Raw genomic sequence first — 18,677 nt, forward strand, 5'->3', positions numbered from 1 at the left:
AATCACACCATCAAAGTAGAACTTTTCACCCCTAGGGTTGACAGAATTCAAAGATTTGTGTAAGACACTTTCGGTAAGAAAATGCAAAGGTAGTCTCCTTCATCGCTTTAGTGAGTTTTTTAGAAAGTAATCTGCAGCTCTATAGTTATGCTAAAATATACATCGCTTTGACCCAGGTGTCCCACTTTTTAATTCCTTACTATGTGATATCAACAGTGTGTATGTTTGCATGTATGAGTACTGTATATACTTGCATACTGGAATGTGCATCATTTGAAGAATGGTGCAGCTATTGAAAAGAAATGAACTGGAGCTAGATATAGTGACCTCAGAGATGGCCACAATCTATTTTTAAGGGATAAAAAAGTTACATGTAAAATCTATAGCATAAACCCATTTTATAAAAAAGGAAGTAGCCCCTTATATGAATGTTATATTAGTTTGCTAGGGCTTCCATAACAAAATTCCACAGGCTCTGTGGCTTAAACAATAGAAATTTATTCTCTCACAGTTTTGGAGGCTGGAAGTCCAAGATCAAGGTGTTAGTAGGTTTGGTTTCTCCTGAGCCCTGTCTCCTTGCCTTGCAGACAGCCTTCTTACTGTCCTCACATGGCCTTTCTTCTCTGCTTGCTTATCCCTGGTGTCTCTCCTTTTCTTAAAAGGACACTAGTCATAGTGGATTAGGGCTCCACCGTTATGACCTATTTAAAGGCGAGCCCTGTCTCCGAGTACAGTCACACTGGAGACTAGGGCTTCAACATATGAATTGTGGGGGACACAGTTTAGTCTATATCATGTGTCTGCGTGCGTGCATGCATGTGTGCGTGTGTATATTATTAATGTAAGGGAGGAAGAATACAAACCAAACTCTTAACTCTGGTTACTTGGACACAGAGAGAGAGAGAAGCTTGTGGGTATGGAGAGGGAAAATTAGGCTTTCTCTTTGTAAACTTCCGTGGTGTTGGCTTTGTCACAAGAAGCATATTTTGCTTTTGCCATGAATGATTTTCTAGAAAGTATACACTACTAAAATTTACCAAGAAATAGAGACTCTGAACATACAAGTAGTTGTAGAAGAAATTTGGAAGGTGGTTAAAGATTTTCTGCTAAAAAGGCCACCATCAGGCACGTACGGTTTGTGGCTACATTCTAGGTACTCTTCAAATTACAGATAATCCCTTTGATAATCAAGCTCTTTTGGTCAATAGAAAAAGATGGATAAGTGCCCTAATTAATTTTTTAAAAACCAGCATAAATTTGCTACCAAAATGTATGGAATGATTTTACCAAGTCATTTTATCGCTAGCTAAATTTACAAGCTCAGATCCCCTTAAAATCACATTTTGGGTTGGACTTTTAATTGTGATTTCAGGTGACTAATTTTGTCAATTCTTCTTTGAGAGGAAACTTGACAAATTCCTAATGTATTTGTTGAAATTTCTCTTAATATTGTCTGCTTTATCATCTTAAAAATTTTTTTGCACAGCAAGAAAAGTTTTGTTTTGCTCTGTTTTAGCAAGCTGCAGCTGCCATTTATTGTAAAATTTGTGGCATATTTTCTTCCAGTCTGTATTTTCCTTTACTGTTCTGCCAGTTCTTCTAGCTTCTGCACCTTCACTTGATTCTGCATCAATAGTGTGCCTTAGTTTTAAATTTAAAAGTTTGTTTATAATCATTTTTTTAAGCTAGAAAAATATATCATAGTGAAAATAATAAGCATTTCAATTTTACTACCGTTTTCAGTTTATTACAGGTATCACTGTAACCTGTGCTGTATGTGAAAAATATCCAAATAAATGCATTACAATGTTACACTGGTGCATAGGAAAACAAAGTCATTCCAGTGGAATGAATCTGTTTACACTGACTACATCGAAGGTGTGTTTATAAGAAATACTAGAAGTGATACACATGCCTGATGTGAGCACTATAGTACACATAATAGCTTATATGATGTGATGGTTAAAGTGAGGCATAGGCTTTTCAAAGCAACAAAACTGTGTTTAACAGAAAAGTATTTTACGCTACTTCCTCTTTTTTTTTTTTAGTTTAAAATTTTAATTCAAAAAACATACAGAGGTCCCATGTACTCTTCACCCAGTTTTCCCCAATGTTAGCATCTTGTGTAACCATAGTATAGTATCAGAACCAGGAAATGGACTTTGTTATGATTCACAGAGCTTATTCAGATTTCTCCAGTTTTACTTGCACTCATTTGTATGTGTGAATAGTTCTGTGCAATTTTGTTACATGTGTAGATTCATGTAACTACCACCACAATCAAGATACAGAACTGTTCTATCACCACAAGGCTCCCTTGTGCCACCCATTATAACCACACACCCTTGCTTCCATTTTTAAACTTAATTTGAAATTGCTTAAAATTAAAAAAAAATTGAGTTCGTCAGTCCCACCAGCCCCATTTCAAGTGCTCAGTAGCAAAATGTGGCTGGTTCCTATCATATCGGACAGTGTAGGCCTAGACTTCAGATATTGTAAGATATCTCAAGGCTCCGAGGTAAGATGGTCACTTTCTTTTAAGGTTCTTATATATTGTTTAGTTAATTAATGGTATGTTCTAAATATAACTCCCTCAAAATGTGTTAGAAAAAGCCACCCTAAAATGTACCATGGAAGAGACACTGAAGTATTCTGTTTGGTAGGCTAGATATTATGCTATAATGTAAGGTGTTTATTGATATTTTACTTAGGATAAACACTCAGATCCTTTGCAGAGATGAAAGAAATATATTTAGTATTGGAGAACTTGGACTTTATTCTAAACTAGTTTCAACGTGGTATGCAGAACTTCTGAGTGCTTCATATAATCAGATCTGTAGATGATTATAATGTAGGTGGCTTAATACCTTATTGTTACAGAGAACAGGCAGTCATACAGTGCAGATGATTCATTTGAGCAGTGAAAATAAAATAATAATTGTGTCATGCTTTTCCCATGTAGTCTGTTGAGATAGCTATAGAATTATTCGTGCTGTTTTCTTCCCTGTCATCTTAAAGTTAAAGAATTCTAGAAAACTAGGGAATTTGAGAATATGTCCAGACTGTGAAGAGTTTCTTGTTTAAAACTTTTTCTTTTGAATTCAGATTTGCCTCTTGTTGCTGATGTAGAAAATGAGAAAACATGCAAGATCGTATTGGCTGAGATGCTTGGTGACATGATCTGGGAGGACTTGTCCGAGTGCCTCATTAAAAATTGTTTGGTTTATTCTATCCCAACAAATAGCAGCAAGTTACAGCAGTATGAGGAGGTAAGAGCAGAGGTGTCACAGAGGGTTTGAAGAGACCGTAGGTTCCTGTTGGCGTCACTTGTTTACCTTGGAGATCTTTTGTTCTTTAGTGACATCTTTAAGAAAATTATTCATAAAGTGTGGAGGCAGATTCCCTCTGACTTCATGTCTCTTCAGGCTTCCTACCTTTTGATTGGGTGGGGAAGTATGTTTCGTTATTAAGTATGTTTTCTTTAGTAAGATACTTTTGAAGAACAATTGTTTTTCTATTGGTGTCAGCTATAGTAGCTACTATGTGACGCTTTACTTTTTGGCTTCTTTTTAGTGTTTCCTCAAACACTACAGTAAGCACAGGAGTCCCCCTTTATCTCTGGGGCTACGTTCCAGTTCCCCCAGCGAAGGCCTGAACCTGTGGATAGTACTGAACCACAGATGTCCTATGTTTTTTCCTATACTAATGGGCAGGTAGTGTATATAGCATGGATATGCTGGACAAAAGGATGATTCCTATCCTGGGCAAGACAGAGCAGGACGGCGCAATATTTCATCATGCTACTCAGAACAGCACACAGTTTAAAACTTAGGAATTGTTTGTTTCTAGAATTTTCCATTTAATATTTTCAGACCATGGTTGACTGTGGGTAATTGAAGCCGAGGATAAGGGGGGACCTACTGTCTATTTATTTAAAAATGTTTGCACCTTTACTAAGCAGAGTCAAAAACTTCTAATGAAGATGCTCTTCCTAATGAATTTAAGGCTAGAAAAAATGAATAATATTTTCATACCTAGTAACTGATGGTCTTTTCTAAAACTTAAATGACCAGCTGGTCCTTGTTCTTTCCTATACATTGGATTTGAAATTTTAATATTGGAAAGGAACATATGTATTTGATTCTTTTACTTTTTTTTCTCTTGCGTTTCTTTCTCAGATCATACAGTCCACTGAAGAATTTGAAAATGCCTTAAAGGAGATGAGGTTTCTAAAAGGAAATACTACAGACTTGCTGAAATATGCCCGTAACATCAATTCTCATTTTGCTAACAAGAAGTGTCAGGATGTGATTGTGGCAGCTAGAAACCTAATGACCTCTGAAATTCACAACACTGTGAAGGTATTGGGGGTTACAGGTGTTACCTTGTATTAGGAAGCAGCTCATTTTTGAGATGATTATGATAGAGTGGAAGAGCACTGACAGTTGCTGAGCTCATTGAGACGAGTTATTAATCTTCTTAAACATTAGTTTTCTCATTTTTAAAGGGGTCCTAATTCCTACGTCTTTTACAGGGTATTGTGGGGTCCAGATGAGATAATGCACATAAAAGCATTGTATAAATTTAAAAAGTCTACGTGAATGTAATAGATTACTGTTGTTGAAATCAGAGAGTATATCAACCTATAGAGTTTTCTCAACTTTATCACTTGAATTTTTAGTACACAGTTTCGTGACAGGTATTGTTATATCCAGAGATTATATCCTGTTGTGAAATGTTGACTTTATTGCTTACACTAATAGAGATGCTAGTTTTGAAGTTAATAAAAACAAACAAAAAGATATGATCTTTGTATAGTATAAACAATTACCTGTAAAATCCGTGGACAAATTAATTTGCATTGAGGGTAATTTACTCCTTTGACCTTAAATAATTCTGTGTATTTTTTTAACATCTTACATATATAAAATAATATTTGACAAATGTAAGGTGTTACTTAGATTAAAAGAAGACATACACTAAAGTAATCCCTTAATAGAGAATTCCTCAGCCATTTATCTGTTATCGCTGAGAGGACTGCGCTCTTCCTCCCTCTGTCCTTTCTGTCATCCCCCGTTTTCCTGGGGCTAGGTACCCTGTTATAGTGTCCACTTCAGTAAAATATTAAATTAGCCATTTGAGGTGCACAGATCTTAGCACATTTTGATGTAATCTTGGGTGGTTAAGGGAGCCGAAATGCACTCAGTACCGGGAACTGGGCTGCAGGTGTTTTTCACATGAATATCACTTATGTCACTCTTGTGCACAGAATCCAGTGGCTTCCCGTCTCATTCAGAGAAAGACCCAGTAGCCTTGCAGTGGCCTGCACGGCCTCCTGTGAACTGTCCCCTTGTTGCCTCTCTGACTCCATCTCCTGTTGCATTCCTCTTCAGTCACTCTGCTCATTTGCCAGGCCGACTCGGCTGCAGGACTTTTGAACCTCTTTTTCCCTCTGCTTGGGATATTACCACCGATGTGCTCCCTTTCCTGACCACTCTTTTAAGATTGTGACTTCCCGCTATCTCCTGTACTCTTTCCTTGCTTTATTTTTCTTCATACCACTTATTATCATTAAATAGTCTATATGAATTATTTATTGTTTTTCCCCTCTAGAAAATAAGCTCTATGAGGGCAGGGTTGGTTTTTCTTTTTCCTGTTTGTTTTGTTCTTTACTGTTTGGTTTACTGTTGTATCTGTAGCATCAAGAAAATACCTGGTGCATACTACTATGTACTTAGTAAATATTTGGTAAATGAATTAATATATATCCCATTAACTCTGTTATAACTCCTTGTTATAAATAGGATTGTTACTGGATCACTTTGTGGCTCTGGGCTAAATCTTTTAACCTTGTTGGACCTCATTTTCCTCTTCTGTAATATGACAGAATTGAACTAGATAATCTCTGAACTCCCTATTCAACTAGTTCTGACATTTTATAAGACTGTATTTTCCCCCCAAGTACCCAAATCCTAATGATGTAGCTTCCTCTAGATCAGAGTTTCTCAGCAGTGCCACTGTTGACATTTGCGGCCAGATAATTCTTTGCTCTGGGGGCCTGTCCTGTAGGATGTTTAGTAGCATCCCTAATCTCTACCCACTAGATGCCAGTAGCACCTCTCCCAGTTGTGATGTTTGTATTTTCATTTAAATGTCATTAACAGCCCTATGAAGTAGACATTATTATACCATTTTACAGATGGCATGTCTCATGACTTAAACATTTTTATTAGAATTGGAGCTTCTTCTGTCAGAAATTTTCCATAGAGGTCCAGTATGTGCAGAGCAGAGCTGCTCTTCTTGCAGTAGGAACCTGCTGCTTCCACCTGCTTAATCTCTCCTTTTATTGGTCCCTGAGGCATCTTCGAGAAGCAAGGTTTGAAAACCATTATTGTAGTGCAGTTTCTTCATATTACAATGAGAAAATTGAGTTCAAGAGAGGTTAAATGACTTTGTTAAAAGTTAGGGTAGAAAATATCACTGATGTTTCCAAACTAGAAGCCTAGTGTTCTTTCCTTTAGTCTTGACCAAGTCTGGGAATTTTCATTCTGTATAAATGTTAGGGAAGCTTTTTTGGTTTTTGTTTGGAATTTTGTTTTTAAGAGCAGTATAAGCTAGCCTGAATGTGTTGTTTCTTTGAGTAAGCCAACACGTGTTTCTGGTGGGAAATAATTTGTTTAATGACAGTGGAACACAAGTCATACTGGTGTGTGTTAATCTAATAGTCTCATCTGAGAAAGAGGATTTTTGAAGGTCCTTTCATTTACCTAAAATCTTAGGCCAGTTTCACAGCTTTGCTGTTTCCACCAAGAATGAGAGTGCACAGAAGAACTAGAAGAATGGCACAGTAAAGGGATTGCTTATTTCTTATGACGTGCTTTCACCCAAGATTGAGTAGTCATTAAAGTACTGCCATGTTTACTCAAATCTTTTAATTATTCTGTAGATCCACAGCTTAATCATCATGGAAGCAACTGGTATCTTATTCCTCACTGTATGCTTGCATTTGGATTATTCTGAGGACAGTGCATTTTCTTTGTTTCTGTATTTGACCCTTAGATTACTCCTGCTTCTAAGATAAGTGTGCCAGATTTACCTAGTCCTGCTGAGGGTGACAAACTACAAGTACAGAAAGTGTCCACAACTCAGTACAACGAAGTGATGAATTTAGAGCCTGAAAATACGTTGGACCAACATTCCTTTTCTTTGCCCACATGCCGCATCAGTGAATCTGTGAAGAAATTAATGGAACTCGCCTATCAGACTTTACTGGAGGCAACAACTAGCAGTGATCAATGGTACGAGTTCTGAGTCCTCTGGAAATGGCAATGACTTGGTTAAATGTATATCTAAACTAGGCATTTATTAAGAAAATTAACTGGAATTCTTTGGGTTTTCTTATCTTATTAGTTAATATTTTTTTCCCTTGAGAAAAGTATAGTACACACGTATGTATTAACAATTAACTTTTATTTACAATAACATACAATCTTACAACAAGGTATGAGCAATAAAAGCATTGTATGGATAGACAAATGGGTTTGACATTAAAAATTGTTAATCACTTTTTAACAAAAAGCCCTTTAATTTTTGTTTACTTTTAACTTTATTTGACTTCAGTGATATTACATGAGAAAGTGCTTGTGAAGAACTTAGAATGCTACCTGGGAAATAATTGATACTCAGATGTTTATCAGTATTGGTGGTGGTGGTCTTAGTGATAGTTGTACCATCTGTTTCAGCATGCTCTGGCCCTTTAGCTTAACATCCATTTTACCTTTTGAAATCTAGGCCCTAATTAATTTACATTTTAAATGTTAATTTTAAAGCAATAATAGTTTATTGGGTAGCCAAAGGTAGAAGGAAAAGAATGGAATGCACCAAAGTTCTGATTTCTCCCTTTCAAGAAGCTTTCTCCTAATCAATATTGTATTCAAGGTACCCAAACTCAATCCATATACTTGCACATTTGTACTGAATCTCTTTTTGTTTAGTAGGCTCTTCCCATACTCCTAAACTTTATAAATTGAGGAGAAAATGGTAGCCAGTAGCTCAAATTGATTATAGAGCAGATTTTAAAAAGCCTCTTTAATTTGAATCTGTGTGTAGTAGTATTTTTACTTTTCATCCTCATATAGAAAACAGTTTCAGTTAGGGCTTGACTTAAATTGTGTCTTCCGATGGGCTTCTGGAGTTTCAGTTTTTATCTCCATGTACAAACTAACCCCTTTATTTCATTCTGCTCTAGAAAGAACATGTTCACTAAGATACTTCCTTGACTTGAATGAATCATTATATTCACAAGTCCATCCAGTTTTAAATCTAAGTAGGAAGAAAAATACATGTAAAAGGAATTATGCACTCCTTTGGCAGAATAATATAGGAGTGACTGTTTCATTACATGGCATTCACCTGAAATGTACCAGACCAGAAGTTAGGGATGCAAGGCAATTTTTCCTAAGAGAATACCAAACAATATTTTTGTATACTGAATGTCTATGGACATTCTTCCCACCAAAAAAATAGTTTCAACAGGATAAACAAAAACACAACTACATTACAACAACTCACTTTTCCTATTATCAAACTTCAAACAGCAACACATGAAATAATCTAGTCCGGTATCATAGTAATCAAGTTGTAACAGTGTTTCGGGGTATAGTGATCATGACTAATTTTTAAAAGTTATTTGTGGAATTCCTGTGATGTATTCAAGGTACATAATTTAAAATATTCTTATGTAGAAGTAAGCTACACAAACCTTATATTTGCTCTTCCTAAGTGCTTTTTAATAATGATCTTTGGTGTTCTAAGACCAGATTTAAAGGGCAAGAAAACTTGAGGTTGGATTCTGTCCTAGAAATGTTGATTCATCTCCTTGCATTGGGGTGAGAAGGAGGGAAGGTGGAGGCTGAAAGGCAGGCTGGTTCCGACAGCACCAGTGAGTGCCTTTATTGATACCTTGCCCTTTGCACAGTGTGTCAGTGAGGAGGTGACATTTGCTCGAGGCTTAGCTCCATTTGTCACTGAAGGGGTACTCTGGGTACTGGCAGAACACAAACTGACAAATGGAAAAGAGGCTTTGGGTTGAATGCTGCTATTCTTAATATTATTAATGGGTCCAGGTTTTTAGACCTGTAGTCTAGTTAGTGAATAACTGCTGAGAATCTATGCCATCTAGAGGAATGGTGTTCTCAGCAGTGACCAAGGCATCTGTTCTCTCCAGCTGTAGTTTTTGCTGCTGACTCTCCCTTCAGGTGCACTGAGTTTGAATTTTTTTTCTCATTGCCAATATATCCTTCTGCATTTCTGTTGAAACTGTGTTTTCCTTTTAGTGCTGTTCAACTTTTCTACTCAGTGAGGAATATCTTCCATTTGTTCCATGATGTTGTACCAACATATCACAAGTATGTGCCACTGTGTCTGACTTCTGTGTAATATTGTAGGTCTAAAATGTTTGTGAGTCCGGTTAAAACCAGTAATTTTGTATTCCCACCAAAGATAATTGGTTACTAAAATTCACAATGAAATGCAGTAAACATTTACATTACATGTTTAAAGGACATTGGTCATTTATTAATAAATTAATAAGGGTACTATAATCTTGCAGTATAGTAGGTGACACAGATTTAAAGACTCAAAAGGACTTTACCCTGTTACTGATGGTAGGTGCTTGCAGAACTGCCTCACTTTATTTGGTTACAAAACAAAAGGTCATCCGTCACTCCATATTGCTATCCAGTAAACATCCCACATTTTCCCTTGGCATTCATAGCTTTGCAGACTGAATACCACAAGAGATTGCTATTTAACTGTCGATCAGCCGCTCTTAGCAATCTTAAGCTGTATTTACCTAATGTCTTGGTTCTTTAAGGTTTCTCTTAATATTAATCTCAGAAGTTACTCATAACTTTAAGTCTCCAGGAGTTCTCTCTGTTATCCAAATTAAGTGTTTTGGATACCTTTTACAAATGTTTTAAATAAATATGTCAACAAAGCTATTCCTTAGTCAAGGACTCTGGTTTCAAAGAAAAAAATCAGTTTGTTGTTTGTAGTATTTTTTAGTTCAGATTTTTGAACAATTGAGATGTTTTTAAGTAGGGCCAGTTATTGTTTTTATTCTAAAAGACAGCTTATTTATTGTAAACATTATTTTTATTTGTATTCTCTTTGCTGTGGCTTAAAACTTTTATTTCACTTTCTACTTAGGTAAAGGAAAAAAAACATCTTCGGGTCAGTTAATAGCCACGTCCTTGGGAATTCAGAGACAGTTGGCTTAGGGGTTTTCATGCTTAGAAACATTTTTCACACTGGTGTGGAGTTAGATTTGCCTCTTTTTCCGCATTGTGTGATCTGGGAACTTTATGCTAGACCAGTGGTTTATAAACTTCAGTGTGTATCAGAATCACCAGGAAACCTTGTTAAACTACAGATTGCTGGGTCCCATGCCTGAGGTGTCTGATCAGTAGGGCTGGGGTAAAGCCTAGAATTTTTAACAGATTTCCAGGTGATGCTGATGTTGCTTGTCAGGGGACCACACTTTGAGAACCACCGTTCTAGATTAGCGTTCACAGCTTTGGCAGTAGTTTAGACTCTTTTATGGACCTTGGAGAATATATATGCTTAGGCCCTACCCCTAGAGATTTTGATTTATAGGTATGGTTTAAGATTAAACATATCTCTGTTTTTTAAAGCCCTACAGTGATTCTGATGTGTAGCCCAAAGTGAGGACAACTGTCTTAAGATTGTTAGTTTCCAATTTTATATATTCTAGCCTGACATTGAATCAGCAAATTAGGAAGTATTAATTGAATGACTGCTAGTGGATATGTAGCAGAGGTATAAGACAAGATCTCTTCCCAAGCTGGGTAGGTAGACTAATATGTGCAGAAGAATTAGAGCAGTGATTTTCAATCTTTTATGAAAATTTAAAATCACATGGGAAGATTTTAAAACATATAAACGCCCTGGCTTCACTCAGAGGTTGTGATTTAATTTGTTTGGGGTGAAGTCTAAGCGTCTCTATGTTAAAATTTCTCAGGTGACCCTAATCTGTAGCCAGCTTTGAAAACTAGTGAATTAGAAAATAGTTGAGTGCTTCATTGTACAAATGAAATGGGGATTTGGTGAAAGGGGAAGCAAACATGTATTTCCACAGAGTTATCGGTGTTAGATTTCAAGGGAATTATTATGTACAGCTATGCCAGGTTTCTAGTATAAAGACTTGACACAGGTAAACATCTTGATTCCTTTGTTTTTTGTTAATCACTAGGATAGTTTTAAAGGATAAGGTCCCATGCAGGCAGAACAACCTCAGGGACTGAGTGGGCGTGCTGAGGTTATGCCTCGTTATGTACAGCATTTATACAGTAGACAATGATTAACACCTAGAAATACATTAAAAGAGTAACTTTTCATCAACCTCAACTTCAATAACAGGAGATTTCTTTCTTTTCCTACGCTTCCTCCTGACCCAGGGAGAACCTTCAAAAACTGCCCCAGTTGGCTGCCATTCACCTCAACAACTGTATGTATATTGCGCACCACTTGCTGACCCTCGGGCATCAGTTCAGATTGCGTCTTGCCCCCATTCTGTGTGATGGCACTACTACTTTTGTGGATCTTATACCTGGCTTCAGGAGACTTGGTAACTGATACTTTAAATTTAGGAAGCATATTGATAATGCAGCTTATCAGACTAGTATCTTTGTAATTTATGAATGCAGCAGTTAGAAATTAGGTGGTGGTCCTGAGCTGTATTGGAAAGTGGGAGGGCGTTTAATTTGCAGGTGTTCCCAGTTACTTAGTTTTATAAAGTGAATGCAGTCTTTTGAAAGCATTACTTTTTCATGACGTGATTTCATGGTACATTAGTGTTCCAGACTGCATTTCTGGTGTGCAGTGAATTCACCAAATCAGAGTTATGTCAGTAGAGTGACACATACTAAGATGTAGTGTGACCATTCTGTTAGCATTGTTGGTAAGAGCTCACTAATGACAGTGCTTATTCTTTTGCAAAACCTCAAACTAGCTCCCTTCTCTTCTACCTCCTTTAGCTTTACTTCTGATTATTAAAAATCAAAAGAAATATAGGGTAAGTCAATAATGATAGCCTAAGAAAAGCAGAGAATCTATATGATTTACTTAGCTTTTCAATTCCTGACTTTTCCCTTAGGTGGTGTAGATATATCAGAAAAATAAGCAGTTACTTCTACTGTACAAGCAGTTTTTCTTATCTGACTCTGGACAAACTGTTGGAAAAGACTTACTATCCTGAGGGTGGGCTTGGAGGGACCGGCTAATGTATTAGCAGTGATGTTTCTAGTAACCTTAGGGCAACCTTATGATGTTATCTAACAAGCAGTTGTTTTCAAATAGGCAGAATCAGATATTTGGTTCATGCTTGTCTCTCCTCTTCCACCCTGGTTTTGCATTGTGTAATTGAACAACTTTTAGAATTCTTTATTCTCTTTTCTTATTATAGGGACAGAGTGTTTTTTGGCCCAAATGCGGGCACAGAAAGGAGAACTTCTGGAAAGATTATCAAGTGCTAGAAACTTTTCAAACATGGACGATGAGGACAATTACTCTGCAGCAAGTAAAGCAGTCCGACAGGTGGGAGGCTGTTGTTCCCTCTGGAATTTGTACTCTTCCTTTAGATGCTCCCCCACCTTGTTTTTTAAGCAGCAAAGAGTATGTAACAGGTAGCTCAGTTCATTCCCCAGAACTCCCATTGGAAAATGTGGCTACCTTTTACAGTCTTGTATACGATCTTTCCCTTCCCCTACCCCACCAAGTCAACAGGAAGCTATCTTCCCATCAAGCCACTAGTGATGGGAATAATAAGTCTGTCATAGCAAGTATTTAACCCATGAACTTAGGTTTGGGAAATTTGAAATACTAGCTTTCATCTTAGAAAAATGCCTCTCTCTCCTAAGTGACTTATCTTTTTACTAGTTTTCCCATCCTCAGAATAAGTCAGTTTTTCATCTAGCAGAGATATCACTAGGGTGAAATATTCAAGAAGCACATGTTCTTGATTACTTTACCTCACCGTCATATAACGCTTCTTCTCACACACACACACACACACAAACACAATAAATGTAAATCTAGAAAAATGTGAGTTGTAACAATCTCTCTTCCATGTAAATATCTGTATTCTTCTGACAGGTACTGCACCAACTAAAGAGACTTGGAATTGTGTGGCAGGATGTCCTGCCAGTGAACATATATTGCAAGGCTATGGGGACTTTACTCAGTACAACAATTTCTGAGATCATTGGCAGAATCACTGCCCTAGAGGTAAGGGCCGTTAGATGCCTCACCAGACTTGAGATGCAGTTCTTGTTCCAGATTGTCACTTTCCTAAGGGAGTGATGTTGAAGTCTCATCTTTAGTCAACACAGATGGTAGAAGAAATTGTTCGTGTGTCATGTCTAACTCATTATACTGTTATTTTTTTCACTTTTCTCTTAATTCTGTTTTGCTGGAGACTTGCTAATCTCTATCTTTCATACCTGTATAAGAAAGCAGGGTTATGCTGCTTCTCCATCTAGCATCTGTGTAAATTATGAATGAGGAAGTTGGAAATGGGGCAGTGCTCCCAAAATGTAAAGTGTGAAGTCATATATACTTAACATGTACGTGAACTAAATAATTTAGTAAAGTGAAATGCAGCCTTGTGCAGGTACCACTTTACCAACACACATGTGTGATCCTACAGGAAAGTTGCCTGGACTCTGCCAACTGATACCTCTAAAGTATAGATTGGCTAAACCCTGTGATAACGCTCCCTGCTTTGCAGCAAACTGCACCACATTCTATTGGAGAAATGGATTTTTTCATGCAGGCAAACTAAATTACCGACAATCTGTTGAAACATATTTTGTGTCATTCTAGCTTTAGGAGTATTGTCAGAACTGATGAAATCTAGTGTCTAGTAAGGTGTGCTAAATTGGTTGGAAAACATCTTGCTGTGGCTGACCCCCTGAATAGTATACACGAAAGGTCTGCTTTTTACTTACTGCTAAGCTGGCCCAATTCTGTTCTGTTGTGTTCCCTTTGTGCAAAATCAGGACATCTCTACTGAAGATGGTGATAGATTGTATTCCTTATGCAAAACAGTGATGGATGAAGGACCTCAAGTATTTGCACCTCTGTCTGAAGAAAACAAGAACAAGAAATATCAAGAAGAGGTTCCGGTCTACGTGCCAAAATGGATGCCATTCAAAGAATTGATGATAATGTTACAAGCCAGCCTGCAAGAAATTGGGGATCGGTGGGTAAAATCCTTCTATAGGATTTATATATCTCTTCACAGCTATAAAAGAGTATTAGTGCCATTGAGGGCAGTGCTTCTCTCTGTTTCTTAATATTACTCAGGAAAGTTTCATATTGAGTAGCAGTAGGTGGGGCCTTTGCATGGTCTATCATAGTGTGGATCTCATGACCATTTTCTCATATTTGATAGCGTAGAGACTTCTTGTTTCTATTATTTTGGTCTTGAGCATGTTGTTTTGTCATGCTGTACGTATGATCTTGTACTTCTTGCACTTACAAGGAGTACAACCATCTGGCACCTGGATGGAAATTCTTGCCCATTTTAATCAACAGTGGATGCATTTTAAGATTGGCTTTGATACGTTAACAGAGAAGTGACTTTTATCTGTAAGAATATTCAGCATCAAACCATTGTTTGATTGACCAGCAGTTTTTCTACAGGGAGTAAAGTAGTTTTAGAGATTCAGCACCACACACGTAGAAAGGATTCATCTTTTCTTAAATATAGTAGATGATGTTTTCTCTCAATACCATCAGTTAATGTTGCTGTGCTCTGTAATTGTATGCTATGTCGTATCATACTGAGTGTGTGAAGGTCATTAATACTATGCAAAAACTGGATAGATGTGGGCTAGTTATACATCCTTGGACGCTTTTATTATTGTCTTGGTATATTTTTAACAAGCATGCATACCTTGCATAGGGAACTCACTGAATAGGCATTAAGGTCCATATCTATCCCTATAGCTACTTGTCTGTCTACTTTGGCTTGGTTTATTATAGATGCCCAATTACATTAGACTAGTTGTCCTAGATGTGTCTGGGTTGTTCCCAGCAAATACTATCCATTCTAAAACAAGGTAAATGAGATATTTTGCTTGAAAAAAAAATCACATCAAAATACCTCTAACTACATTTAGTATAAAATTTAATTTATTCATTTGTTATTTACAAGTCCTTAGTGAGTTATGTCTTCAGGTAAGACTCCAGAGGGCAGCAGATAAGAATTTTTCTTTCGGCTGTTAAAGGGCCCTCTTGCAACCCAAGAATGATCGTTAATTCTTCGTTATGAGAAAAATTACAATACTGATATATCTCAGCTTCTTTTCTTCTGCCTAGGAAGATTTTTTTCCTCCTAGAGATTTCAGTAAATATAAGGATAATAACTAATTGAGAAAAATTTTTTTACCAAGGAAACTATCTCCAGTTTTGTAGTTTAAACATTTAAAAATTATAAAATATACATGTGAAAGAGTACAGTATATATAACATATATTCACAGTTTAAAGAAAGAGTGAAATAAATGTTCATGTACCTATTGCTCAGCTTAAAAATATTAGCACTACCTTTGAAGACCCTTATGTACCCTTTTCCAAATCGTCCTCGCCAGAGGGGTAACCACTATCTTGAATTTTGTGTTATTTATCTCCTTGCTTTTCTTTATAGTTTTACCACATTTGCACATATCCCTAAATGGAGTCTTCTATAACTTGCTTCTTTTGTTCAGAAAATTCTTTCGTGAAGGTATCTGTAGCTGCAGTTCATTTTCACTGCTCTATCATATTCCATTATATAAATATTTCATAGTTTTTTTAAAAAACTGAGTTATAATTAACATACAATATTATATTAGTTTCAGGTGTACAACATAGTGATTTGATATTTTTATACATTATGAAAAGATCACAGCAGTAAGATCAGTTACCATCCATCACCAAAGTTGTTACAGTATTATTGACTATATTCCTCATGTGTATGTTACATCCCTGCCTGTGACTCATTTATTTTATAGATGCATATTTCATGGTTTATCCTGTTGCTTCACATTTTCACCAGTATTTGGTATTATCAGACTTTAAAATTTTTGCTAGTCTAGTTGCTATGAAATGGTAGCTCGTTGTCATTTTAATTTGTATTTCCCTAAATTCTAATGACATTGAGCATCTTTTTAGTGATCATTTTTCTTCTATTGTAAAATGCCTGTTTATATTTTTTTATATTGGGACTCTGTGTGTTTTTCTTTTTGAAGTATAGTTGATGCACAGTATTATTAAGTTACAGGTATACAATATAGTGATTCACAATTTTTCAAGGTTATACTCTCTTTATAGTTGTTATTGGCTATATTTCCTGTTGTACAATATAGCCTTGAGGCTTATTTTATACATAATAGTTTGTACCTCTTAGTCCCCTACCTCTAAATTCCCCCTCCCCGCTTCCGTCTCCCCACTGGTAACCACTGGTTTGTTCTCTGTAGCTCTGAGCTATTCATATTTTTTACCCTTTATTCTGCGGGGTTGTTTGTGATTTCATATGTATTTTTTGTACTTATCCTTTGTCAGTTAAAATGTGTTGCCTGTGGTTCACTTTTTAAAGTAGTTACAGATCCCATTACTCTGTATAACCATGTGAGGATGTGGTCATAATTGTCAAGTTCAAACGGGCTTAGTGAGTACAGAATGAGGGAGAACAGTTTTATCTTCCTAACTTGGTCTCTTTGTCTGTCTATGCTGTTACCAAAATGCAGCCAAGAAGGAGAAGATGTCAAAGATACTGACTGGTAGATTCGTAAAGAAGGGGAAGAATGCCAGAATTTGTTTTATTTCCATTTTAAACAAATACACTCTTGGGATCAAATACGCAATTTAAAAATCTGGCTTATACTTAATAGGAAATAGAAATTGTGTTTTTCATTTTGCAGGTGGGCAGATGGAAAAGGGCCCTTGGCAGCTGCGTTCTCTTCCAGTGAAGTAAAAGCTTTAATTCGTGCCTTGTTCCAGAACACAGAAAGAAGAGCAGCTGCCCTTGCCAAGATTAAATAGCTCCATCTTCCTGAGAAAGCCATTTCTTGAGTAGGTGGATTCCTTTCTTGGCGTAATTAGTCTTTAAAGACTTCTTGGAATCACCCGTTGGTTTTGGTGAACTGATATATCATGGAAGTTTGATTTCACCTAAGAACGCCTTACCTCCTGGCCTGTATGAGGCTTTGTTGAAGAACTGGTTGTTAGGATCAGATGTCAAATGAAGCACCTCAATTTGTTGACTTTTTAGCCACCCTCCCTTAATAAGAAACTGTAGGGTGACATTGTTTCATGTTGCTTCCAGGGCCCTCTGGGAACTGTGTCCATTGAAAATATAAGCCCTGGCCTTGGATCAAGGAATCCAGGTCATTCCAAGAGTCAGGATAAAGAATTTGTGAGAGATGGGAGATATATTTTGGAGGGCAAGGGAACCATAAATTGGTCTTGCAGGAATTAAGAAGACTGCCTTCAATATTTCTTTCCAATAAATAATGCTTTTCAGAGTTAAGGGTGAGTGTCTTTAATAACATGGGAACTTCGACAAAAGAGACCATCAAGTTTTCCTATCTTTCATGCCATTCTTTTTATCAACATTTATGATCCTCACAGAGGACTCAATGACTTACCGTCTTTCTTCATGACACTATCTGATAATTTAACATTTCTTTCAGTATAAAGTTTTGGCACTTTTTGCTATTTCTACTAAATTATATATTTTTTCTGGCTGAGCCACGTGGCTTGCAGGATCTTAGTTCTCCTACCAGGGATTGAACCCGGGCCCTCAGCAGTGAAAGCAAGGAGTCCTAACCACTGGACTGCCAGGGAATTCCCGGACTAAATTCTATTTTATTGATTGGATTTTTTTTTTTTTTGTCTTCTCAAATTCCACTGTTTCTGTACCTTATCAAATGGCAAAGCTTTAAAATTTCAGTGTTCCTTTGGTATGTATGTGCCATGAGATGCTAACTCTGGGTTTGGTAGCCTAATCTTTTATTTGGTGGATGTGGGTAATCCTTCAGCTCAACTTTCTGTGTTTTTAACTCTTTGCAGCCATTGGAGGTTTATATTCTATTAAAATTATTCTCAGTAGGACTCTGGATTGTCTCTCTTCACCCTGAAATGTGGAATTCCGCTTGTGAAAAGAGGTAAAGAGTGCGATCGATCTTTGTGTGCCTTGGAGGAGATGCTGTCTGGAGGATGTTTTCAGTACAGTGGGCCTGCTTCCTTAGGCTTCAACCCCTGATCCCTGGCACACATTCTGCCTTCACCTTCTTGTTCTTAGTTTGAGCTCAGCCCCTACATTCTGGTTGCTTAGTTTTTCTTTTACCAATTTAGGGGTCATAGAAGAAAGAATTAGAAGATTGGTTTCTTTTTATAAGAGAACTCAGCTGTGGTTAGTGACAACCTATCTGTCTATACTCAGCATATCCTACTATGAGAACGCACAGAAAAAAGACTTGCCTGAACCAACTTTAGTTTTTTGAGAACAAAGTAGTTGTCTTTCTTGAGAGGGGGAAGGGACTATTTGCACAGGTGAAGAAAATACCTGTTTTGGAAAATCCACACCATTTCAGCTAGCATTCTTTTTTCAGC

At 36.9% G+C, this 18,677-nt stretch overlaps 1 protein-coding gene across 1 annotated transcript in view; it reads left to right on the top strand.

Annotated features, from left to right (window-relative positions):
- The window catches only part of ZW10 (zw10 kinetochore protein), a 32,861-nt gene extending 14,723 nt beyond the window's left edge, over nucleotides 1-18,138 (top strand). Inside the window, exons 8-16 of the mRNA XM_082660555.1 lie at nucleotides 3,106-3,269; nucleotides 4,179-4,361; nucleotides 7,060-7,298; nucleotides 9,336-9,407; nucleotides 11,478-11,647; nucleotides 12,485-12,615; nucleotides 13,174-13,305; nucleotides 14,079-14,281; nucleotides 16,985-18,138. Of these exons, the coding sequence (XP_082516681.1) occupies nucleotides 3,106-3,269; nucleotides 4,179-4,361; nucleotides 7,060-7,298; nucleotides 9,336-9,407; nucleotides 11,478-11,647; nucleotides 12,485-12,615; nucleotides 13,174-13,305; nucleotides 14,079-14,281; nucleotides 16,985-17,105 (1,415 nt within the window). The 3' untranslated portion in view covers nucleotides 17,106-18,138. The remainder of the gene's footprint in view (nucleotides 1-3,105; nucleotides 3,270-4,178; nucleotides 4,362-7,059; nucleotides 7,299-9,335; nucleotides 9,408-11,477; nucleotides 11,648-12,484; nucleotides 12,616-13,173; nucleotides 13,306-14,078; nucleotides 14,282-16,984) is intronic.
- The last annotated feature ends 539 nt before the right edge of the window (nucleotides 18,139-18,677 follow it).

This window comes from Grampus griseus (assembly GCF_964374135.1).
Source record: "Grampus griseus genome assembly, chromosome: 8".
NCBI classification, from domain to species: Eukaryota; Metazoa; Chordata; class Mammalia; order Artiodactyla; family Delphinidae; genus Grampus; species Grampus griseus.